The sequence below is a fragment of the Malus domestica genome, chromosome 05 (genome assembly GCF_042453785.1).
Source record: "Malus domestica chromosome 05, GDT2T_hap1".
Classification (NCBI taxonomy): Eukaryota; Viridiplantae; Streptophyta; class Magnoliopsida; order Rosales; family Rosaceae; genus Malus; species Malus domestica.
This window is the reverse complement of record NC_091665.1, coordinates 25,868,591-25,895,286: the sequence shown is the minus strand read 5'-3', so window position 1 is coordinate 25,895,286 and position 26,696 is coordinate 25,868,591. Positions and strand designations below refer to the sequence as shown.

Sequence of the window (26,696 nt, the reverse complement as noted above, 5' to 3'; positions counted from 1 at the left end):
CGTCATAAATATATAATGTTTATTTCTTTGTCATAATTGATAACAATTAATCTCCTCGTTATAGGTAGACAATTGTATTATATATATCTATGCTTCTACCTTTGACAGGTGCATTGAAAGTGTTGTTTACAAAGAAATGATTAAAAATTAAAAAATCAAATTACAACAAAAAAAATGCATAAACTAGGAATTCAATTAATTCTTCTTTTAATTTGTCACGTAGTATTATAGTCTAGTGATATTTCTCTTCACTTGACAGTGAGAGGTTTTAGGTTCGATTCTCGCCAAAAGCAAAATTGAACCACATTATCATGTGCAAGCCCATTCTAAAGCTTAGTTCATTTTCTCACTATCTCAGTGTAAATACTATCGTTTGCCCAAATTTTTTATTATTATTTTAATTTAATTTAGGGGCAAAATGCGCATAAACATCACAATTCAAAAACTAGGTTTTTATTTTATTTTGCAGGTTAACTGGTCTATATCAAAAGATCCATATAGAGTTTCATGGGGCTGCACACTAATACATAGCTTCTTGCTCTAATTAAAGAATACAAAAAACTCATATTGAAAATTTGACAATATGAAATATAATTTACAGAATCAACTGTCAATTCAGTCTCTGAATTATCATTTTAGTAAAAATTAGAAACCTAAATTATTTTTTGGTAACATAAGTCCTTAAACTAATAAAAATATGCTAATTACATCCCTTAATATTAAATTTGAAGCTACTTTATTCAATTTTCGTCAATTTAAGTCACCTGAAGTTACTTTATTCAATTTTCGTCAATTTAAGTCACATGACTTGTATGTAATACATTTTGGAGCATAAATTGGTAGTTCATAAATTGAAGGACTTTTTTTTTAAGAAGTAGTGTATGGAGTTAATTTTGAAGGGTCAATGAGGCGTTAGATTCGCAATCTATATGGAACGTTAAGGGCTTATATATGAAAAATGACGGTATTATCCTCTAAAATGTGTCATGTGACTTAAGTTGATGAAAAATTGGATAAAATAGCTTTGAATATAATAGTAGGGATGAAATTAGGGATTTAGGGATTTATTTTACACAAAAAATTGTTAGGACCTAAATTTTTATGAGGTAATAATTCAAGGACTAAATGAGTAGTTCACCCTAACTTATAATATGTGGTTCTACTTCTTGTTATACTAAGGACTTTTGTGTAAAATACTCACACAAGGATCCCGTAGAAAATGTTTATTTTATGCCCAAGGTATTAGCCACATGACGTGTTGTGCATGTAGTAAGATGCAAGTTAGAGGACATTATCAGTGTGGTTAGTTGTGGGATAGTGACCCATCTTTCTAAAATCTTAGCATGGTATCATAATCGCTTTGTGAGATTGGGTTGGAATTGGTCTTTGTATTGTCTTGCCTAAAGTACCGAGTTTACTACATTGCCTTGAGTGTGCTCTTGTTTGACTGATATAGAATTGGTTGCACATTTGGCCGATTATGTAGTGGTCCCATATGAAGGGAGTGTCAATAGGACAAAAATGTCATATAAAAAAAATTAACCAAATTAAATGTGACTTATGTTGCATGGTTCAACTTCTAGTTATGCCAAAATTTTATATATCGATATGATTGAGTGAAAGACTTTAACCCATTTATGTTATAATTTTCTTTGAAATCTTAACACATATGATCAATAATAAGTAAATAAGTAGTGCGTTTTTGTTGAGAATTTTAAAATCGTTAGTGTTAGATTGGATGGATTCCTAGAAAATTGATTCCCCCTACGTAATTAAGGCCAAAGATAATTAGGTATATAGCCTCAAAAGTTCATGTGGGCAAGACATTAATACTTAATCATTTCCTCCCTTTTATATATACACGCATAATAGGACTCCATTCATAGAAACAGAAGATCAGAACACTTGTATCCAAATGGGAAAGCAGGTAGCTATTATAGGAGCTGGAATTAGCGGCCTCCTTGCCTGCAAGTACACACTTTCAAAGGGCTTTCATCCTATTGTTTTTGAAAATTCAAGCAGCATTGGGGGAGTGTGGACCAAAACTGTTGAGACTACCAAGATCCAAACCCCTAAAGAATTTTACCAGTTCTCTGATTTTCCATGGCCATCTTCAGTGACAGAAGGCCACCCAGACCAGAATCAGGTTTTGAATTACATCCAATCATATGCTCAACATTTTGACTTGCTCAAGCACATCAAATTCAACAACAAAGTGAGCGGGATTGAGTATGAAGGTCCATCCGGCGATGAGATGCAAGCTTGGAGTCACTGGGGTGGCACCGGAGAACCGTTCAGCTCCGGAGGGAAATGGAAGGTTGTTGTAGAAGACAAACAAAGCCTTTCAACTAAGGTACATACTTACATTATGTGCATATATTTATATACGTATGCTTTTGAGTTTAATTATATTATGTTGTCGAACTATCAATATTTCAGTCATACTGATCTAGTATGAATGAGCAGATTCATGTGGTGGACTTTGTGATCCTTTGCATCGGGCGATTCAGCGACGTTCCAAACATTCCCGAGTTCCCTCCAAACAAGGGACCAGAAGCATTTCATGGAGAGGTTATACACTCCATGAATTATGCGGACATGGATTACGAAAGCGCAGCTAAATTTGTGGAAGGAAAGCAAGTAACTGTTGTGGGATTTCAGAAATTTGCAATGGACATTGCAATGGAGTGCTCAAACACAAATGGTAATTATACTAAACTGAGAATTTAAATGCCACATTACACAAGTCCAAGAAGTAGCTCAGCAATAATTTGACCATTTTTATAGACTGTTTGTGTTGCATTTTCCCTTAATTCAATAGTTGGTAATATTCAGGGGTTGCAAATCCATGTACAGTGTTGTACAAGACAGAACACTGGAATCTTCCTGACTATCTTCCATGGGGCTTTCCCATCGCATACTTATACTTCAATCGCTTCTCGGAGCTCTTGGTACACAAGCCCGGTGAAGGCATCCTGCTCAGTCTCCTTGCAACCATTCTTTCACCTGTGGTAAACTTCATTTTTTGCTAACCCTAATTATGCCATTTGATTGTGATGCTTATAGATAAACTAACAAAACTTATAAGGATTGAACAGAGATGGGGATTTTCGAAATTTGTCGAAAGCTATATAAATAAGAAGCTTGGTTTAGCCAAGTATGGAATGGTACCTAAGCACAGTTTCCTTCAAGAAATCAGTTCTTGTATGATCGCAACAGTACCGGAAAAGTTCTTTGATCGAGTCCGAGAGGGAAGCATCATACTGAAAAAGTCTCCCTGCGGCTTTGGCTTTTGCCAAGAAGGGATTCTGGTTAATGGTGAAAGCTCCCCTGTGAAGTCAGATTTGATCATATTGGCTACTGGGTTTAGGGGTGAGAAAAAGCTCAAGGACATGTTTGTGTCTCCCACCTTTCAGGACTACATCCTCGGTTCGCCAAAGTCCATATTACCCCTTTACAGGTTAAGCCCCTTTCATAGACCGTACCACATTACTGATCACATATCTTAGATAACAACTTTATTTGAGTCTTAATTTCGAATGACGTGTGATCTGTAAATGTGGCACAAATGTTTCTGTAAGGTATCTTTATTAGCTACAACATTTGAATAGGAAATCTTATGTATGATTTTACTTCAATCAGGGAATGCATACATGGAAGAATTCCACAGCTAGCTGTGATTGGATTCTCCGAGAGTATTTCGAACTTATACACCTCCGAGATGAGATGCAGATGGCTAGCGGAGCTTCTCGGAGGCACATTTAAGCTACCAAGCATAAAAGAGATGGAGAAAGATGTGGAAAAATGGGACGCATACGCGAAGCGATATGCTTCCAGCCAATACTACCGGAGATCATGCATCGGTGCCCTTCATCTGTGGTACAATGACCAGTTGTGCAAGGACATGGGATGGAACCCCAAAAGAAAGAAGGGACTCTTTGCTGAATTGTTTGAGCCTTATGGCCCCATGGATTATGCTTCCTCTTGAAATGGTCAACAGCAACATAATAAAAGATTAGTTTTCCTTGTATTTTGCTGCATAAAAGCTCATGGTTGAACCCGTCGTTGTATTCAGGCACTTATATTTTGTTGCATAAAAGTTTATGTTGAACCCGTCGTTGTATTCAGGCAATGTATCTTTAAACTAAGATGACGGTTTTGTTCCTGATTTGCATTTTATATTTCCAACCGAAAAGAAAGCATGCAAATGGGGTTAAATTCTGTCCCCTTTAATTTGAAGCAATTTAATTTGAAGCAACTCAATAAAGGGGTTGTAGTATTAAAACTCCACCTGCAACTTTGGGGATAAAGCTTAAAAATTTAAGCCAAAAAATTTTAAGCCACAATCCAGAAAACTGATTTTCTTTACCAATCCTTATTACTTAAAATTTTAACTCAAAATTATTAAATAATGATTTTAACTTAATTTTTTTTTGCGGTAACTTTTTTGAAAATAAAATTTATGTAGATTATACTAATTATTTTTAAGAACATTTTAATCTAAAAATATTTAAATTCCGATAAGTAATTAAAAATCATACAATATTCATAAAGTTTTAAGTTAAATTTGATTTAAATAATCTTTTTTAATTATTTTAGATGTTAGATTTATTTTTGGGCCGTCGAATCTTTTTTTTTTTTAGTGTTAGATTTGATCTCATTTCAGCATGACTGTTAGATTATAAGTAAAAAACAAAACAAAAAATTTGAAATATGATAGTTTGGTAGATCCAAAATAATTTATGCCAAACTTTGTTTGTACCATACTTGACCAATTCCGAAACTACTGAGTACTGGTCAACGTTATACCGTCAAGGATCCACAAGAGTTTCCCTCCAACCAAGAGGCCAATAACAGTGCGACACGTGTCAACATCTGAGGCCAATCACAGCATGACACGTGTCAAAGTCAGAACAAAGCTAGAGACTCTTTTCTATAAAAGGAGATCATTCTCTCACAATATTTCCTAATGTCATTTGTACTAAATCATTCACTAGTACTCACTAAAGGAGAGCTTGAACCTATGTACTTGTGTAAACCCTTCACAATTAATGAGAACTCCTCTACTCCGTGGACGTAGTCAATCTGGGTGAACCATGTATATCTTATGTTTGCTTCCCTGTCTCTATCCATTTACATACTTATCCACACTAGTGACTGGAGCAATCTAGCGAAGGTCACAAACTTAACACTTTCTGTTGTACCAAAGTCCTCGCAAATTTTATGCATCAACATTTGGCGCCGTCTGTGGGAATGACCCTTATTCCCACTCTCTTCAACTTTGTCAAGCTGGTTTCCACCATTCGTACACTCTCTTTTGACCAGGCATCCCTCTCCAATACGGGGAGCGAAGGAAGCCACGACACACAGAATGACACTTATCTTGCACTTAGTGCGAAGCAACGAAAGAAGGAAGGAAATAAGCTCGCTCTTCAAGCTAAAGTTGAGAAGCTAAAGGCTCAGAATAACAAGATAGCAATAAAAAATGAGATCCTCCAACACGGAGGGTCACCTTCCTTCGACATGGGTATCCCTGATGAGGAGCGAGCTAATCATCAAAACATTGATCAACATGAGACTTCTCTCAACCCAGAGGAGAAGTGGAGGAAGACATCTCCTTGCAGAAGGGTTGGAAGGATCAAAAGTCATTTATCGTGACTGCCGAGACTTCCTAAAGTAATGTTGAGAGAATCCCCTCAACATAAGCTCGAAGATCAATGACCCAAGGGTTTCTGAAAGACTCGGTCCCCTCCCACGACCCAGGCTAACTGCCCATCTAAGGAAGGAATAACAGGTCCCAGAGGAACATGAAGGTACATGGGACTTGGAGGTGCCACAGATAACGTCAGCTCCTCGGGTACCACATATAACTTTGTCAGAGCCAAAGATATCTGACAAAGTTTAGACACATAAAATTTGAAGGTCCAGCTACCCTACTATTACCCACAAGGGTAAAGGAACAACACCACTGCTTGATAACTGGAAAGTCCCTATATGTGTTAACCTCCGTGCTCCGTGGCAAGGCAGACTGGCAAAAATGCCCAACCTTTACTCACATTCGAGAAAACACTCCCAATAAGATTGCTTGCTCAAAAATCGAAGAGGCACCGCTCTCCGAATCTCGAAAGCCAGACTTCCAACATGATTGTTGTCTCAAAAATCGAAGAGGCACTGTTCTCCGAATCTCGAGAGCCAGATCCTCGACAGGATTGCTTGTTCAAAAACCAAAGAGGCACCGCTCTTCAAACTTCAAAAGCCAGATTTCCTTGGATAAAGCTTGTCTGCAATCTTCACACGCAACATCAGCTTTCCAGATACCACACACCACTTTTTCAAATTGCTCTGACAAAGTTAAAACACGTGAATCTTGTAGCTCCCACTACATTGGTATGACCGAGAAGGGTAAAGGAACAGCGTTACTACTCGCTATTAGGGCAATTCCTATATATATCAACCTTCTTCCTCCACAGCAAGGCAGACTTGCAAATAAACAAAAAAATGCTTAACTTTTCTTCACATCCGAGAGGGCACTCTCAGCAGAGTCTCTCAAAATACTCAGCTTCTTTTCCCCTCAATAATACCTCTACAAACAAGCCATACCAGAGTAAGAGTATCTCATATCATCAGGGTTAAAAGCAAGAGTATCCCATATCATGATTTTCCCTTTGCCCTTGTTCTTACCTACAAGACAAGGAGAAAGAGAGCAATTAGTCAACACTTGGAATCAAGCTTCCAATCAAGAACTGACTGCCTGGAACTCCTTACCTGATTACTTACTTGGCATTGCTCTCGAGTACTCATCTTCAACATCTTATGCTTCTAGAAAAGTTACCACATCTGCTTGAGGAACAGATAGGGCAAGTGAGAAAGATACAAGGAAACATGTGGAGACAAACGCAACAGAACATGTGACGATGCATTTATTACTTTGTCAACAGCAAAAGTATCCCATATCATCAAGGTCGAACACACTCTTGATTTGATGGACTTGTTTGGACCCTCAAATTCTTAAGTCGGCATTATACTATGGAGGAAACCAGAAAACCTTTCAGCTCGGTTCAAGAATAAGCCTGTGGAAAGTTACTTCTTCAAAAGTAAAAGTATCTCATATCATCTCTTCTCCATGTCCTTTCCTTTGTCCTTGTTGATGTCTACAGAACAAGGAGAATGAGAGCAATCAGCCGGAACATAAGATCAAACTTTCGATCTAAGATTGACTGCTTGGAACTCTGATTGCTTACTTTTTCTGTCACCTCTTTCGGCAGATCTCTTCGCTCAGAGACTTGGGGGACTCCTACTATAGGGTTTGTATCGCGCTTGACCATGTCCGAAATTACAAGTAAGCTTCAAGTGAAATTGATACATTACCTTGTGCATCACATCGGTTAAAGGTACCACCCCTAGATAGAGGAAAAGTACTTCCAGAGAAGATGCCACATCTACATATGAGACAGATAAGGCAAGTGAAAACGATACCACACTTCGGTACTTAGAAGTTTCGTGATTACTCAACGGCTTAGATCTTGCAAGTCCCCAACCGAAGAGCTTCCCTCACTCGAGAACTTAGGAGAATAATATTTGTACCATACTTGACCAATCCCGAAACTACTGAGCACCAGTCAACGTTATACCGTCAAGGATCCACAAGAGTTTCCCTCAAACCAAGAGGCCAATCACAACGCGACATGTGTCAACATCCGAGGCCAACACAGCATGATATGTGTCAAAGTTAGAACAAAGCTAGAGACTCTCTTCTATAAAAGGAGATCATTCTCTCACAATATTTCCTAATGTCATTTGTACTAAATCATTCACTAGTACTCACTAAAGGAGAGCTGGAACCTATGTACTTGTGTAAACCCTTCACAATTAATGAGAACTCCTCTACTCCGTCGATGTAGCCAACTTGGGTGAACCACGTACATCTTGTGTTTGCTTCCTTGTCTCTATCCATTTACATACTTATCCACACTAATGACCGGAGCAATCTAGCGAAGGTCACAAACTTAACACTTTCTGTTGTACCAAAATCCTCGCTGATTTTGTGCATCAACATTTGGCGCTGTCTGTAGGAACGATACTTATTCCCACTTTCTTTAGCTTTGTCAAGCTGGTTTCCACCGTTCTTACAATCTCTTTTGACCAGCCATTCCTCTCTAACATGGGGAACGAAGGAAGCCACGGCACACAGAATGACACCCATCTTGCACCTAATGCGAAACAATGAAAGAATGAAGGAAAGAAGCTCACTCTTCACGCTAAAGTCGAGGAGCTGGAGGCTCAAAACAACAAGATAGCAATAAAGAATGAGATCCTCCAAGAACAATATGAGAAGCTCTTCGAGACGTTCTACGAAACTAGGCGTACTCAAACACGCGAGCTTGTTGCCCCTGTAGACATCAACCATCATCTGGGTGCCCCCTAACACGGAGGGTCACCTTCCTTCGACATGGGTATCCCTGATGAAGAGCGAGCTAATCATCAAAACATTGATCAACATGAGACTTCTCTCAACCCAGCTGCTTCGACCCGAAGCAGGAGAAGTGGAGGAAGACACTTCCTTGCAGAAGGGTTGGAAGGATCGAAAGCCGTTTATCGTGACTGCCGAGACTTCCTAAAGCAACGTCGAGATAATCCCTTCAACATAAGCTCGAAAATCAATGACCCAAAGGTTTCTGAAAGACTCGGTCCCCTTCCACGACCCAGGCCAGCTGCTCATCTAAGGAAGAAACGACAGGTCCCAGATGAACATGAAGGTACAGGGGACTCGGAGGTATTCCGACAGACTAGCCTAGAAGTTTGTAAGGCGAGTCCAAGGAAAAATCACACGCTCTTGCTCAAACATTCCTATATTCAAGAGACGATAGAGACTTACAGAAGAAAATTCCAGTGGTACATGACTCCACTCAGGACCCCCTTGTCTTACAACTCCTTGAGGAAGTAAACAAGTTGAAGGCCGAATGTCAGGCCAAGATACCTGACTGGAACCAACCCATGCTTAGTCCTCTCACAAGGAAGATCTTCGACAACCCCCCTTTAAGCGAAGACAAAACAAAAGCTTTGTTTACAACTCTATACTGGAAGGGAGGACTCGATTGAACACCTTAACCTCTTTGAGTTCACCATGGCATATCGGATACATACCGATGAAGAGCAATGTCTTTTCTTCCCTTTCACGCTCTCTGACGGAGCTCTAAACTTGTACTGTCGTTTTCCACCCGAGACAGTAGACTCATTTGAGGAACTAAGGAAACTGTTTGTCTCTTAACACATCTTCCAGATCGATCGCTTACATTCTGTAGATGACTTGTACACTATTCGCCAAAAGCTGGACGAGTCACTACGAGAGTATGCCGGTCGCTTCAGCCATGAGTATTCTCGCTGCGCTAAGGCATATGACAAGACCGTCCTCAAAGCCTTCACGACAGGCCTATGTGATTGTTTCTCCAAGTACATGATCAATGCCAACACTTGGAAGACTTGCTCTGAGGTGATGGCACAAGCTTACAACCATACCTCTGCCGAAGCAAGGACATACCAAGGGAACCCCCATATGGTTAACCCTTATCAACAAGTAGGAAGTGGAAGTCAAGTTCTACCAAGTGAGAATATCTTGGCCATTCAGACACCCATTGCATCATCTCCTACCTTATTTAGCTACTCGCTAAGTCACCAAATGTATTTATGTCTTGGTAAGAGGAAGGATTTTTACTCTCAGCAAGCCCATTACAACAAGAGGGATAAAAGTTCGTATCAAGACAACCAGGGGTGAACGTACTGTTGACTATTATGACTATGGGTCTAAGCCTCACTCTTTCAAAATGGAGGACTAGGTACTGAAAGAAATGCTATTATAAGAAGGCATACACATCACAAATGTTTTGACTCACAACCGTTTGAGATCTTTTGTCACACAAGCCATTCGGTAAATATTTAAAGAAGAGGGAATTTAGACAACTTCTTTTCAGTCTTTTGCATTCCTAGCACTGGAACACTTGGTCTACGCTGACCTACCTCTATACTCCAACTCAGAGCTTCAACATGCATACTTTGACACAAAGTATGTGATACTAAGTGTTACAACCAACATGGTTCACATATCGAAAGCATGGATCCCTTCATGAATAGCAAAACATTCATAAGCATCACTCATGTCAATCAACATAAACGTCATACATTCCAACACATTCATACATAAGCCAATTGTGCTTCGAAAGGGTTCAACATACTTTGTGTCATTCGACATTTGCTACAATGTGCCTTGACACCTTGCCCTTGGTCTCACCAACTAGGTGATGAAGGAACTCATCTTCATGCCACCAACCAGGTGATGAAATGTACAACCCGTACTCTAATATTATTTGGCAACTTGCCACGCTTATCACCAACCAGGTGAAGAAGGAACTTACCTTCGTACCACCAAACAGATGATGAAATATACAACTCGTACTCTAATATTATTTGGCAACTTGCCACTTTTATCACCAACCAGGTGAAGAAGGAATTCATCTTCATGCCACCAACCAGGTGATGAAATGTACAACCCGTACTCTCCTTCATGCCACCAACTAGGTGATGAAATGTGATGAAAGGTGATGAAGGAACTCACCTTCGTACCACCAACCAAGTGATGAAAGCAATTCACCATTCATTCCAACAACCAGAAGATGAGTGGTACAACTTGTACATGTGAACTCCTAGCATTCACAAATAATCAAAAACCCTCAAGCTTTACAACTCAACTAGGGGAGCACTTATACCTAAAAAGAGTTATAGTCACCAACAAAGTCTTATTGCCAGCCAACAACGGCTTCAATGCATGGTATACGAAAATCAAGCTCTTTAGCCCTCTTGCATCTGCTTCAGACATTTCAATGCATGGTATACGAAGATCAAATTTTAAGTTAAATTTGATTTAAATAATTTTCTTTAATTATTGTAGATGTTAGATTTATTTTTGGGCTGTCGAATCTTTTTTTTTTTAGTGTTAGATTTGATCTCATTTCAGCATGACTGTTAGATTATAAGTAAAAAACAAAAAAAAAGTTTGAAATATGATAGTTTGGTAGATCCAAAATAATTTAAGCCAAACTTAAATCCTGGTGAGAATCTAGCCCAGAAGAGATATATTTTCTCCCCATGGCTTATTTTAGCCCAATGGTTGGAGATTGTTTGGGAGGCTTTAAAGTTTATATTTTAAGTTTTATCTCATGAATTGGAGATAGTCTTAAGGAATTTTGAAGTCTTTTTGTTTTATTTTATGTTGTTTCGACAAGTGCGTAGATTTCAATTGAATTCGCTTTCTAGTTACCAAAAAGAAAGTATGTTATACCATGGTCACGGGGTTTTCGAAGTCTTTGTTTAGCTAGAAACTTTAGCACCAGCTTCCATCGCAGCTTCCGGTGTCTGGAGCGCCAAACGCCAACGGCATGCCTCGTTGTCAAGCGTTGGGGATTTGGGAGGATCGACAAAGGAAGGAGTGAATTTGTTGAAGTCAAGGCCAAGAGAGACGTATCCAAGAAGTAGAACCTACATTGTTTCCAGCAGAACAATCATGTCCTCATGAAGACTTTAGCCCCTGGGGTCTTCTAACGGAAGTTTGGAATTGGACCGTAATTGCTAACATGACTCACCACGTATTTATTAATAACTTTTTCCCCACGAGTATCGCATTAAAAGAACGGTAAACTGGAATTTACAAGAATATATACCAAGTAATATTCGGGTCTTTTTTCGTACCCAAACAATATTAATGAAAATAAAAACTGTAATCATATAATACAAATATTGAAACAAATGCGCAATTCGCAGCTGAAACCTCTCTTCGGCTTGTGGGAGTTACTCGGCGTATGATGCCATTCAATCGAATTGATTTTGCCAATCTCAATTGGCTAGCTGGAAAAAGAAGTGGATTATGCAGTTTTAGGCACATTCTAAAAGCTGGAAACATGTTCATAGTTCATATCAAATCGTCTCTCTAAATTTTAAATAAGATTTTGAAGGGGAAAAAAGATGCCGCGGTGACAACATTAACTTTCATACAGCTTCATCGGCCTATTCCAACTAGTCCGTCAAAAGCTAGAGTGAAAATATTTTGCAGTTTACGAAAAAATAAAGGAAAATGTTATTAACACTTCAAAAATCTCATTATACATTATTCACAAGTGTATTTTTCTTTTCAAATTTAGAAAGTTAGGAGTGTAGAATAAAAATTTTGGAGTGCTAATAATAATTTCTAAAATAAAACGGAAAAATACAGCATTAGAAGAATTTTGAATGTCCACAGTCCACTAACCTGAGGTGTCTGGATATCCCTGTGCACGAACCACCACGGGCCTGATTTTGACAGATATCTGAAAAGAGAACAAAAGAAAAACAAGGATACGAATAAGCGCCAACAAAGATAGTGATGATGCTGATAAACGTAAAAATCAAATCCGAATAATCATTTGGCCTTTTCTAATGGAAAAATAAGCAAATGCCCCGTATTCATATTTTAGCAATAGAAGCCTCAGATATATTATCATCAGGGGTTATAAACCAGCCACTTACTTAAAATTTGGCATGGTATATTATTACCTGGCATAGCCGCGACTGCGCGCAAGCCATGAAGAGAGTCAAACCAAGCCAAACTCCATGAAGGCCAAAAATGGAAGGAGCATATAGCAAAAATGCGGAAGATATTGCACCCACTACCATCTATTAATAATAGAAATTTTGTCAACAACAAAAACAGATTACGTGCACTTTCATAAAGTAATAATAAAGACATGACTGAATAACTTCGGCTTTTCTAAGATCATCTCCAACTGAAGGGTCCAGAGGGTCAGAGCGCTGAAAATAACCCGAAAATCGTTTCCAACCGAAGGTTAGGCAAAGGGCTCGTGGGCCCCACGAAATCTGAAAGGGCTAAAGGACCAACCGGTTGACCCAATCCAGCCAGCCAGCCAATCCCGGGATGGCCAGAAATTCTAGGCCAAATTTCAAATGCAACGGCTAGCTGATGTCAGCTAGCCGTTATTTTTTAATTTTTTTTACACAATTTTTTTCCTATAACTTTTATTTTATTTTTCTATTACTTCCTATAACTTCCATTTTACAAAATTTGTTTTATATTTTTTTTCCTATAACTTCTATTTTACAAAATTTGTTTTATTGTAGGCCTATTTGATTGAATGATCTAAGGTTTAGAGAGAGAGGGGAGGCCGGCAATATTGAGGGAGAAGATAGTGATTTAATTGTGAGGTATGTTTGATTCACCCCATTGTGCCATTATTTATAGTAGTAGGATAGGTAAAAACCTTTCTCTTTAGGATTACAACATTTAATAGGTAATCAACTCCTAATAGGAATATAAGATACATTTCCTTATCTACTAGGATTTACACAATCACATTCATATTCTAAATATGATTGCAACACTCCCCCTTGAGTGTATAAATACTCAACAAAACATCGTATCAAATCTTCAGCAGATAAGGTAGAATAGTTGATGAAGTCATCGGCACAATAGGTGATTCTGAGTCTCAAAATTCACAAAAACCTCACTATGGTAAAATTCACAAAAAACCTCACTATGGTAAAACCTAAGGCATAGGGAAAAACCATAGACTCAGGAGAAAAGTTAGAAGTATGCATAATGTCTTAAACAAACGTCAAACAGGACGAAAGTAGTGAACTCAACGGAGTATGATCATCCCAGGATGGGTGCCTCATTAAAACCTCGTTACCTAGCAAAAACCCAGTGGGAAAAATGCTCCTAATCATAAGAAAAAGAGTACATTACGATCATGTGAGTATGCTTCTAGATACTCCCTCTGAGTTAGACATAACTTCTAAATAAGAGAATTACAAGCAATTCAACTCAGATAATTTACGTATATTGATTCCTTGAACAAGCTTTTGAAAAGTATACTTGGGCAATGACTTGGTGAAGAGATCGGCCAGGTTGTCTTGGGAATTGATTTGCTTGACTTCAATGTTCTGATGCTGCTGTTGTTGGTGTGAGTAAAAGAACTTCGGCGTTATGTGCTTGGTGTTGTTTCCTTTGATGTATCTTTTCTTCAACTGCTTGATACATGCTGCATTGTCTTCAAAGATCGTCATAGGAAGGTCAACAACTGATGTAAGACCACTAGTGCTTCGAATGTGTCCCATAACTTCTCTCAGCCAAAAGCACTCATGCGATGCTTCATGCAGGGCAAGAATCTCAGCATGGTTCAACAAAGTCGTAACTAGCGTTTGCTTGGTAGACTTCCAAGATATAACGGTGTCTCCAACAGTAAAGACATAACCTGTTTGAGAACGTGCCCTATGTGGGTTAGACAGATATCCAGCATCTGCATAACCAACAAGGCGAGAATCAATCCAAGAACCATAGGGGGTGGCAACACTGGAAGATTCATGGGTATAGAACAAGCCCAAATCCGTAGTACCCTTGAGGTAGTGGAAAATGTCTTTAACACCATTCCATTGCCTGTGTGTGGGCACATTGTTGTATCTTGCCAAAAGATTCACAGTGAAGGAGATGTCAGGTCTAGTGCACTGAACCAAGTATAATAAAGCCCCAATTGTACTTAGGTAAGGAACTTCGGGTTCCAAAATCTTTTCCTCATCCTCCTTTGGACGGAAGGGATCTTGTTTAGCATCTAGAGTCCAAACGACCATAGATGTACTCGATGGCTTCGCTTTATCCTCATTAAAAGGACGCAACACATTTTGGGTGTAGTTTGATTAATGTACTAGGATTCCATCCGAACAATGCTCGATCTCTAGGGCGAGACAGTATCAAGTTTTTCCAAGATCCTTCATCTTAAATTTCGATTGCAAGTGTGCAGCAATTTCTTCAAGCTCTGCGGGAGTCTCGATGAGGTTCATGACATCGACATAAATTGCAACGATTGCAAATCCAGAATATGACTTCTTTATGAACACGCATAGGCATAATTTGTTGTTCACATAACCCTGACTTGTCAAATATTCACTCAGACGGTATACCACATCTGCCCGAATTGTTTCAATTCGTAAAGTGACCTCCTCAACCTAATTGAGAGAGTGATTTATGGTCTAGAACTATTTGAACCAGTCAATGGAAGTCCTTCTGGAACTTTCATGTAAATTTCCGTATCTAGATCCCCATAAATATACTCGGGTACCACATCCATAAGCTGCATATTCAGATTTTGGGAAACTACCAAACTGATTGGGTAGCGGAATGTTATAACGTCCATTAGGGGGGAATACGTCTCCTCGTAATCAATCCCAGGACACTGAGAGAAACCTTGCGTTCCGAGGCATGCTTTGTATCTTACTATTTCATTCTTCTCATTACGTTTTTTCATGAAAACCCACTTGTAGCCAACGGGCTTCACGCGTGGTGGTGTAAGAACGATAGGTCCAAACACTTTACGTTTCGCGAGCGAATTGAGTTCGACCTAGATTGCTTGTTTTCAGTTTGACTAATCGGTTTTACATCGATATTCATCGACGGAACATGGTTCAATGTCATCGCTAAGCATGATGTCAGTAACTACTGAGTACGTGAATGCATAGTTGATGATCATCTTATTCCTATTCCAAACCTCATCCAATACTGCGAAATAGATCGAAATCTCATGATTCTCGAGAGGCTGACATGTTTCGTCTGAAGCATAATCGTAATCTAGAATAACCTCATACGTTGGAACGAATGAGTGAGCGATGATCGGATTCAAACTAGGGTCACTAATTGGTGTCATCTTCTTCTTCTGGGGTTGTGAATCATTTGAACGAAGGAGTCTACCATGCTTCAGGGTTGGAGCAGATGATTAGCTAGCCGCTAATGTACCTTGCCGTATGGAAGGTGTGGCCTCCCTACCTTCCGGGATGGTCCGGCCTTCCCAAGTGGGTTGTGGACGTATGCAGGGTACATCTATCCTTACAGGTGCATTTGCAGCGGGTATATGTTATCTTGTCTCCTTTGTTAGATCATTAAAAGCATCCTGCATGCTTTGAGCAATGCTCTGAAGATTTATAATTTGTTGCACCTTAGTTTCAGACTAGGCAGTGCGAGGATGTAAATGAGAAATAGTGGGAGCATACCACGATAATTCGCGGCATTCTACGAGGAACGTTAGCATGCTTATCTCCCCATAACGACGGGAAGACTGTTTCATCAAAGTGACAATCATCAAAATGTTCGGTAAAGAGATCTCCTGTCAAGGGTTTTAAGTAACGAACAATTGATGGCGAATCATAATAGACATAGATTCCCATTTTTCTCTGGACCCATTTTGGTATGTAGCGATGACGTTATTAGCACATAAATGGCGGACCTAAACACCCGTAAATGTAAGACGTCAGGCTCGCATCCAATGACCAACTGTAACGGTGAATGTGGTTGAGTAGCGGTGGGCCTCAGGCGGACCAACATAGCTACGTGCAATATTGCATAGCCCCTGACAGATACCGACAATTTAGTTCTCATAACCAAAGTCATAGCTATCAATTGAAGGTGCTTTATAAAAGCTTCTGCCATGCCATTTTGGGTGTGAACATGGGGTACATGATGTTCCACATCAATCTTTGCTGACATACAATAATCGTTAAAAGTCTGTGACGTAAACTTTCCAGCGTTATCCAATCGAATCGACTTTATCGGATAATCAGGGTGGTAAGCACTAAGCTTAATGATTTAGGCCAGGAGTTTAGCAAACGTGGCGTTACGTGTGGACAACAGGCAAACATGTGACCATCATGTTGATGCATCAACCAACACCATAAAGTATCTAAATGGTCTGCAGGCTGGTTAGATAAGTCCACAAATGTCCCCTTGAATCCTCTGAAGAAACTTAGAGGGGTCATGAATAATCTTTGTATATGAGGGTTGAGTATTCAATTTCCTTAAAGAATACGCTTTGCATGGTGGGAGTCCAACATAGGGATGTAACTTATGTCCGTGTGAAGATTTGAGGATACGGCGCATCATGTCACATCCATAATGTCCTAAACGGTCATTCCAAAGCAACAAAGTGTCCTGGAACTCATGCATAGGGTCAGCCACATTGTGGGCTTCTATGCCGCAAATGGTTGTGATGTACAACCCACTCGGCAAACGTTCCAACTTCTCGTGAATACGTTTCAGGCCATATTCATATGAGGTAATACAAAGAAATTCATAACCATTATCTTCAATGGTTTCAATATGACATTGATTATCTCGAATATCTCTAAAACTCAACAACGTTCTTCTGGAATGTGGATAATAGAGTGCCTCATTAATGGTCAAGATTGTACCATTGGACAACATGATACATGCCTTTCTGTATCCTTCAATCAAGTTGGATGAGCCTGAGAGAGTTGTCAAATGAGCTTTCTTGGGTATTAAGTTAGTAAAATAGTGTCGTTCACGCAAGATGTTATGCGTGGTTGCACTATCTGCCAGACAACTAACTTCCCCACTAGACATACCTAGAAATAAATTGATTGAATTGGTCACATGTATAAATATAAGTCTATTCATTCAATTAAGCAATTCGAGAAAATAATATCCATTCAAATAACAATCCATAATTCAAAACAAACCAAAACCATACAAATTATTCCAAATACTTAGAAAAATTGTTCAAAATTAAACCATAAACCTAGAAAAATAGGGGAGGTAAGGCTGACCACTTCTAGTGGATTCGGCCACTAAGGGTAAACACCCTAAAAACATGTCTAATTTATTCATCCATAGGAGCTTAGCCTCCTGAAATTATGACATCTCCATTGATGTAGTTGCATCTTCCAGACGATCCACATGTGCAAAGTTAGACTCACAACAGGAATGACACTTGGCAATAGCCTCAGGGGAAGCTCAGTATACGCGTGACCAATGATCCCTTGATCCACGGCGATAACACATGTCTAGTTCAGTAGAACCAGGTTGAACAGAAGCTTTGCCCTTGTTTTTGAAGTTTAGGTTCATAGAGGCGAGTGATGGACGATGCTGGGGCACATTTATTCCCTTAGGTGCAACACTTTATTGACCTTGGGTCTGTGGTGGGGCTTGCTCCCATTGCCACGGCTACGACGATTCTTTTGTCATTGATGGCTGCTAGAATTAACCACATGCGCTTCAGGCGCGGCGTTCAAGCCAATTAGTCGAGCTTGATGATTCTTCATCAAAAGTTGGTTATGCTTTTCAGCAATAACTAAAACAGAGATCAAACCCAAAAACTTGGTGAATTTTTGTGCTCTATATTGTTGCTGCAGGACAATATTAGTGGCATGGAAGGTTGAATAGATTTTCTCCATTGATTCGGTTAGTTCCACTTTTCAGAATTTCAACAGTGAACGAATTCTACAAACTTCAGAGTTGTATTCATTCACGGACTTAAAGTCTTGGAAACGAAGATGCTGCCAGTCATGTCTTATTTCAAGCAAGTATATGTCTTTATGGTGATAGAAATGGTAGGCCAGAGCAAGCCAGAAGGTGCGTGGGTCCTCATCAGCGAGATACTCAGTCTACAGTGCATCATGGATGTGTCTTCGAATGAAGATTATTGCAGTAGCCTTCTGAGTTTCATCAACAGGTTTGTCGGCGATAGGTGTTTCAATGGTGGCTCTAATACCCTTTGCAATCAGATGGAGCTTCACGTCTTGAACCCACTTCAAATAGTTTCTTCCAGAGACTTCTAGAGCAGAGAAATCGAGCTTGTTCAAGTTCGACATGTCCCTAAAACAGAGGGAAAAACATGATTAGTCATATGGAAGCCATAGACATATATCATAGAACATACAAGTTCTATAGACATGTATTGGTTTAATTTATACATGAAAATTGCAGGTCTCATGTGGTATCTTTTGAATGGGGGATAGGTGTTTCAATGGTGGCTCTAATACCCTTTGCAGTCAGATGAAGCTTCACGTCTTGAACCCACTTCAGATAGTTTCTTCCAGAGACTTCTAGAGCAGAGAAATCGAGCTTGTTCAAGTTCGACATGTCCCTAAAACAGAGGGAAAAACATGATTAGTCATATGGAAGCCATAGACATATATCATAGAACATACAGGTTCTATAGACATGTATTAGTTTAATTTATACATGAAAATTGCAGGTCTCATGTGGTATCTTTTAAATGAAAACTTCAGGTTTCAAAGGCACTAAATTTAAAACTACAAGTTCAATTTAGTTTTTATGAACAATTAGTTCATAATGAGAGGTTCCTGCGAGAAACACATAATGCAATATACTAATTTAAATATAGTGGATTTGAGGTTCTTCAGGAACTCAAGTGTGAGAGCTTCGTTACTACAAAAGTATGTCACGGTTCAAAGTATAAAAATAAATTATTGAATCGTTAATGTCCAAAAGTGATCTTTAGGTCAATAATTTTGGATTCATTATCAGATTAATGGATTGCAGGTCATTTTTAATTAATTCAATAAATCGGGCCATACGGGGTCGATTGTAGAAGCTAAATAATATTATTGGATCGAAAATATAGCCCCAAAAATATTTGGGCTCGGGTTGGGTGCCTTGAGTAAAAGGCAAGGCCCAAAAAGGCCTTGGGAGTGGGTTGCAGGCTACCGGGGGAAGGGGAGGGGTGGGAGAAACCCCAGCAGCAGCTAGGTTTCAATTTTTGTCCTAAGGGAGGGCACGGCATAAGGCCCAGTGAAAGCTAGCCTATGTGTTTGGTGCAAGAAGCCCAGCCGCATGGGTTGGCTGTAGGTGATGCGCGGAGTAAGTTGCAGGGACCAAGCCCAACCTTGTGCGTTGGCGTGGAGGAAACAGGTCGTGACGCTGGCCAAGGTGCTGGCTGTGGGACTGGGCAACACAAAACCTAACAACCATAAAGTTGCTACGTGCAAGGGGAAAATCCCAGCCAATCTAGGTTGGTTGAATGGCGTGGGCCATGGTGCAAATAGGCAAAGGGCTTCAAGCCCATCAGATTGACCCCAAGCCGAGGCCTGGTTTTTGCATGCATAGTGATGGTGCGGTGGGTGTGCCACACCATGTCTAATTTCCCTTTTTTTCAAAATCCCTTAGGGTTGAGGAAACACTAAATATGCTTCTAATTTAATTTTATACATTGACTCACATATTCCACATAACAATTTAATTGTGCGATGCATGAAACAAATATATGAACATATACAATATATATATATATATATATATATATATATATATATATATATATATATATATATATATCGAAAGGAAAATATAAACATAGAGGGGTTCATGCATCATGGGGAATGTTTTCATGCTTCGTGGACGTTTCAAATATCTTCTTTTATTTAAACGCACCTGATTAGCATAAAACAAAAATAAGCCTTTGAATTTGGTGGAAGATAGCCTCCTCATACGATGCGTCCATTCTTCAACTTCTGGCAAGAGCGTGCTGATAACGTGTTATAGGCCTATTTGATTGAACGATCTAGGGTTTAGAGAGAGAGAGGGGGCCGTCAATATTGAGGGAGAAGAGAGAGAGTGATTTAATTGTGAGTTGTGTTTCATTCACCCCATTGTGCCATTATATATAGAAGTAGGATAGGTAAAAACCTTTCCCTTTAGGATTACAACATTTAATAGGTAATCTACTTCTAATAGGAATATGAGATACATTCCCATATCTACTAGGATTTACACAATCACATTCCTATTATAAATATGACTGCAACATTAAATTTGTTTCATATATTTTTTAAATTCTATTTTTTTTCCTCTAACTTCGTAAGCCATTATACAACATTAAATTAAATTAAGTAACATGAAACAACATTTTAAATAATAAATTATGTTTATCCCTATGGCCCTTTGGCCCTCGGTTGGAAACGGTTTTTTGTGACAAGGCTAAAATGAGCCTATGACCCTTTAGTCCTCGGTTGGAGATGAAGGTAAATATGACCATGTACTGTTCATTAAAATATTAATATCATAGAGGACCAGAGGGCTAAAACAAACCCTCTGGCCAGCCTGAGATGGTCTAAATGAGCAAGCTTACCATGGAGCGAGCAGCATATGCAAAATCTGAAACACCATAATGGAGGCCATAAAAAACGTAAGCTAGAGCATTCAAACGCTGACTAGCACTGACAAACTGTGGAAAATTAAACATCATTACCTATGTTCAAGACATCTGCATTTGCATGAATCTAGACTAATATACCGCCAAACATAAATTTGAGTACGTACCAATATCCCAGATCTAACAATAGCTAATACTTCAGGATCGTTGGTGAACAACGTAGCTAGAGAACCAAAAGGTACTCCCAAAATTACAGACAAGGAAATACCTGTGAACAATCCTATCTGAAAAAAACATTCACGTAAATTTATCGTTTTTGAAATCAAGAAACTACATATGCAATGTAACAAAACTACACCACAGATAAGTCAATAAAACAAATACCTTTAACACAGAGTCAACAACTTCTTTCACAATTTTGTATTCACCTTTTGATAAGTAACTTGCAATCAGGGCCTGCAAATAGAGACATTTTAGCTTCATAACTTTGATGCCATATACAAAGACACAATTCTTCAAAAACTCCAACTCAGAGAAGACAAATATCAGTGAATTTAGTGAAACTATACGTAGGCTTCACATGTTGATTCAATAATGGAAACAAGTAGATACAGACTACCATGATAAAAAGAGCGAGTCCATACCTGACCAGATGCAGCCATTGCATCAGTTAAAAGGGATACAGCCAACCATACTTGAATACATATCTGATGAGCAGCCATAGCTATTGGACCTTGACGAGCCACCATTGATGTTCCCAATGTCAAGGTCGTAAGACAAGCAATAGTTCGTCCAAGAAGAAAGCCACCTACACCATCGCAGAGTTGTTACCAAAAGCAATTAGGTAACAAACTTTGAATATGAAGACGAGAGAATTATCGCTGGGGTAATGAAAGAACTATTGCTTGTCTTACAAGGCAAGGCATGTCGCCTTCCATTTTCCTCTCGGACGTCCATGGCTCCATATCCTTTAGACGTCTTACATCTTGATGTATGGGGCCCCGCTCCTATTGTGTCTAATTTTGGCTACAAGTACTATTTATCTATGGTGGATGATTATTCAAGATTTGTGTGGTTGTTCCCTCTTGTTCGTAAGTCCGATGTCATGACTACCCTTGTTACTTTCAAACTCATAATTGAAAATCTTTTGAATCGCACTATTAAAGTATTACAAACGGATGGTGGTGGTGAATTCACTAGCCTTGCATTTCGGCATTTTCTTCGTGATCATGTCATAACACACCAACTCTCTTGCCCACATACGCCACAACAAAATGGTATAGTTGAGCGCAAACATCGCCATGTTACCGAAATAGGACTATGTCTCCTTGCTCAATCTCATATCCCGCAAACGTTTTGGGTGGAAGCCTTCACAACCGCCGTATTTCTTATAAATCGGTTGCCTCTTCATAATCTTGGGAATGTTTCTCCTTATGAAAAACTATTTGCCAAAGTTCCTGATTACCGATTTCTTAAGACGTTTGGGTGCACATGCTTTCCCCACTTGGTTCCTTACAACAAACATAAGTTAATGCCCAAGTCCATCCCATGTGTCTTCATTGGTTACGACCAAGGAAGAAAAAATCGATAATATCGGCGATATTTCGCCGATATTATCGTTTTTTTGGGGGTCCGATATTTTTTTAACTATCCAAATGATTTTCGTCAAAATATCGCGATATTATCGATAATATTGATAATATCGCGATATTTTCGATAATATTGATATTTTGGCACTGTGCTAATCGGAGAAGAACGCCGAAGCTTCTACAGCTTCGGCCGACTGTAAAAGACCTCCTCCATCAGAACCTTGAAGGGGAACTGCGGATCGGCGGCGACTCGGGATCTCTACCCATTAAGAAACATACCCAGAACTCCGAATCTTGAAACCGACGACGATGAGAGACATTGAAAGGGTGGTGGTGCGGAGCACCCGAGTCGGTGAGAACACCGGATCTCAACGCACCCTCTCGAAATACCGCAGCAAAATGCGGTTTGAAAGCAGCTGCATGTGGGATCTGAAAGATGAAGGAGGATGATCGTCGCTGGGGGTGGGTAGGAGGACATGGCCGGATCGGGAAATGACGCAGGGGGGAAAAGAAAAAACAGAGGAGAAAGCAAAAAGAAAAACAGAAGAAGAAGAAAAAGAAGAAAAGACAGAGGAACAGACCGAGAAGGGAAAAACAAGAGAAAACAGGAGGAGGAAGGGGGAAAGGGCAACCGACTCCAGCCGAAGCCAGAGTCGGCGCCGGAGAAAATGAGGTGAGAGAACGAGAGTTCGAAAGAGAGATAGAGTTGAGAACTGAGAGAGAGTGAGGGGTCCGAGAGGGACTCGGGAAAAGAGAGAGAGAGAGAGATAGGGTTAGGGTTAGTGGTCTGCCACGTGGCAGCGTGACAGAGAGTGAGAATCAAGATGGAGGGTCCACATTAGATTAGGATAAAGGACTCAATTGCACAATTTATATAATTTCAGGGAAAGAGTGAAAATATAGATTAATCTAGGGGTCCAGATTAGATTAGGATAAAGGACTCAATTTCAAGGAAAAAGTGAAAATATATAATTTCAGGGAAAGAGTGAAAAATTTGAAACTTAAAGAGTGAAAAATTTGCCAGGTCGCTATATAATCAACTTAAATCAGTTAAATCCATCATGCAATGCATTTCCTTCCAATTTTTTGTGATAAACTAATAGATAATTGACTAAATAAACATCCTGCAAAGTTTCATTAAAAATTTCCAAGTTTTTCTTACAATTTCCGTGGTTTCCATGTAATTTTTATCGATATCGATATTATCCCGATATTTCCATCGATATTTCCGTGTTTTCGGACTACCGATATTTTCGATATTACCGATATTTTCTTCCTTGGTTACGATAACAACTACAAAGGCTACCGCTGTCTCGATGTTGCTTCTGGTAAGGTGTATATTTCTCGCAATGTACAATTTGATGAACTCACCTTTCCGTATAAAAATCGCAGGACAGATTCTCCTCATCACGAGCAGTCCCATTAACCATTATTTTTGGAGCCACTGATGCATGCAGCAGTACCTGTGTTTCCCCGCAACATTCTAACAACTGCTTCTGATCCTCCACCACCTCACTTTCCACCCACGGCTATTGCAGCGCTTATACTAACTTCACCTACAGCACTTTTTCAGTCATCTGCATCCACCACTGCTTCCTCACCACAACCTGTCCCTTCTCCAGATTCTACTCCTCCACGCAAGTTTAGGAGCATCAATGCCCTCACTTACGACTCGCCCAGACATCCACTTCCTCACGGTTTAACCGCTGCCCTTGAAAATCCTATGTCCATTGAGCCCACTAGCTATACTCAAGCGTCTAAGTTCCCGCATTGGCAGCAAGCGATGAAAGAGGAACATGATGCACTTCTTCAGAATCACACCTGGTCTCTTGTTCTTGTTACTCCTCATATGAATATTGTGGGATGCAAATGGGTATTTCGTGTTCAACGAAAGGCCGACGGCTCCATTGACCGCCACAAGGCTCGTCTCGTCGCCAAGGAGTTCAATCAACAAGTTGGGGTTGACTACGATGAGACCTTTAGTCCTGTTGTTAAACCAGGTACTATTCGTACCATTCTTGCCTTAGCAGTCTCACAAAATTGGTCATTGCAGCAACTTGACATCCGCAATGCTTTCTTGAATGGTATTCTTCACGAGGAAGTTTATATGAAACAACCTCCTGGCTTTGTTGATTCCAACCACTCCTAGTATGTTTGTCGCCTTCACAAGGCTCTTTATGGCCTCAAACAAGCACCTCGCGCTTGGTTCCAGCGTTTAGCCTCATTCTTGCGTAATCAAGGCTTTTCCCATAGCAAATCGGATGCATCCTTGTTTATTTAGCATTCCTCTACATACTCACTCTATGTTCTGGTATACATTGATGATCTCATTGTCACATGTTTAAACAATGATGCTATTCACAGGTTCATTGATACAATATGTACCAGCTTTGCTAGCCGCAAGCTAGGTGACCTCCATTTTTTTCTTGGAATGGAAGTCACTCGACGAGGCCGCCAACTATCTCTAGCTCAAAGTCGTTATGCCTCTGATTTATTACAGAAATTTAAGATGGACCAGTGCAAGCCCAGCCCTACACCATTCCTTTCCTCTTTGCGTTTGTCTGCTCATGATGGTTATCCTATCTCGGATCCTGATGTCTATCGGAGCATGGTTGGTGGACTTCAGTACCTGACCCTCACCCGCCCTGACATTTCCTTTGCTGTTAATCAAGTTTGTCAGTACATGTACAACCCCAAATCAACTCATCTTCAGGCCGTCAAACGTATCTACCGCTACATCAAAGGGACTGTTGAACAAGGTATTTTATTTCGTTCGTCTCCAGACTTCTCTATTCAGGGCTTTTCTGATGCTGACAGGGTCGGTTCCATTGATGATCGTCGCTCAACAAGTGGTGCTTGCATTTTTCTTGGTCCCAACCTCCTTACATGGACCGCCAAAAAGCAATCCACAGTGTCTCGTTCTAGTTCCGAAGCTGAATATCGTGCTCTTGCCACCACAGCCGCTAAAATTCGTTGGTTTTGCTATCTTTTCCGTGAACTAGGCATTCCGCTTCGTACTCCACCTTGCATTTTCGTCGACAATGTCTCTGCCCTTCACATGGCAGCCAACCCAGTTTTTCATACGCGTACTTGTCACACAGAGATTGACTACCACTTTGTTCGAGAGCTTCTCACCCATGGTGTCCTTCAAACTCGACACATCTCCTCTCATCATCAAATCGCTGATATCTTCAGCAAGGGACTTTCACGTGATCGATTCTCTTTCCTTGCTTCCAAGCTCAATCTACACTTTGTTCCGTTTCGTTTGAGGGGGGATGACAAGAGTATTGAATCAACCACAAATCTCTCCACCACATCTGCTGTCTAAACATAATCCCACCATTCTCTCTATATTGTTTTATGTAAATAATCAAGAGTTATTAGTTACCTTTTATGTTGTACAAAGTCAACTACAGGCTTGTATATATCTTGTATCAATATGATAAACAAATGATTAAGGAATTTATTCATAATACAGAACTGCTTCTTTCTGTCACTATCTATTTCTCTATAATATTAGGGGGAAAAAAGATCTTCCTTAAATTAAACAGTCAAATATGAGAGGGGAAACCAGGAAACGTATAAGCTCCCCACATAACCAAAAATAAAAAATCAAATTAAGTAACCGCACATGCACAAGACCTAGAAACTTGTATAGTAATTGTTCACATATATATAATTGCATTTATGTATACAAAAAATTAAAGTTTGTATAATCATGTAAAAAGATATAAGACAAGGAAGACAAACAAATCAGTATGAGAAGTAATTTTAGATCAAGTAACCTACTGATGATATGCCCATCATATTTAGAAACAACCCAGATCCCAAGGACAGGGCCACGGCCTCAAAGATTCCAATCCCAACTGCTAACAATAAAGCTGTAGACACTGAAGATAGCTGCTTTCTCTCAACGATTCCATCAAAAGGTTTGGGTTTACCATTAGTATTGCCGTCTAGATAACCATTTTCTGTACGAAAATCAGCCAAAATCAGATTCCCCAAAAAAAAAAAGGTTTAAGTAATCTCTGCTCTAATTTAGACGTAAAGACAGACCAAATATGTGTACAACAAAGATGACCAGGGAAGTATAACAAAAGTTGAACTTCAC

At 39.6% G+C, this 26,696-nt stretch overlaps 1 protein-coding gene and 1 pseudogene across 2 annotated transcripts; one reads left to right on the top strand and one right to left on the bottom strand.

The window, feature by feature from the left end:
- The first annotated feature begins 1,859 nt into the window (after nt 1-1,859).
- On the top strand, nt 1,860-4,179 carry LOC114822910 (probable flavin-containing monooxygenase 1). 2 transcript variants are annotated; one of them, XM_070822457.1, is made up of 5 exons: nt 1,860-2,353; nt 2,467-2,704; nt 2,857-3,011; nt 3,099-3,460; nt 3,643-4,179. In XM_070822457.1, exons 1-5 carry the CDS (start codon nt 1,916-1,918, stop codon nt 3,986-3,988), a joined length of 1,539 nt encoding a protein of 512 aa, XP_070678558.1. In that variant the 5' UTR covers nt 1,860-1,915; the 3' UTR covers nt 3,989-4,179. The 2 variants fall into 2 exon arrangements, with proteins under 2 accessions (XP_070678558.1, XP_070678557.1); XM_070822456.1 differs by having other exon boundaries at nt 1,862-2,353; nt 2,836-3,011.
- Nucleotides 4,180-11,639: 7,460 nt separating this feature from the next.
- On the bottom strand, nt 11,640-22,114 carry LOC103446224 (protein DETOXIFICATION 45, chloroplastic-like; annotated as a pseudogene).
- Between the last annotated feature and the right edge of the window lie 4,582 nt (nt 22,115-26,696).

What these genes read in the sequence shown, in the direction of transcription:
- LOC114822910 (XM_070822456.1), top strand. Translation starts at nt 1,916, where the DNA reads ATGGGAAAGCAGGTAGCTATTATAGGAGCTGGAATTAGCGGCCTCCTT. An exon ending in GGAGTGCTCAAACACAAATG is followed by an intron (nt 2,705 to 2,835) that starts GTAATTATACTA and finishes GGTAATATTCAG; the next exon opens with GGGTTGCAAATCCATGTACA. An exon ending in CAACCATTCTTTCACCTGTG is followed by an intron (nt 3,012 to 3,098) that starts GTAAACTTCATT and finishes AGGATTGAACAG; the next exon opens with AGATGGGGATTTTCGAAATT.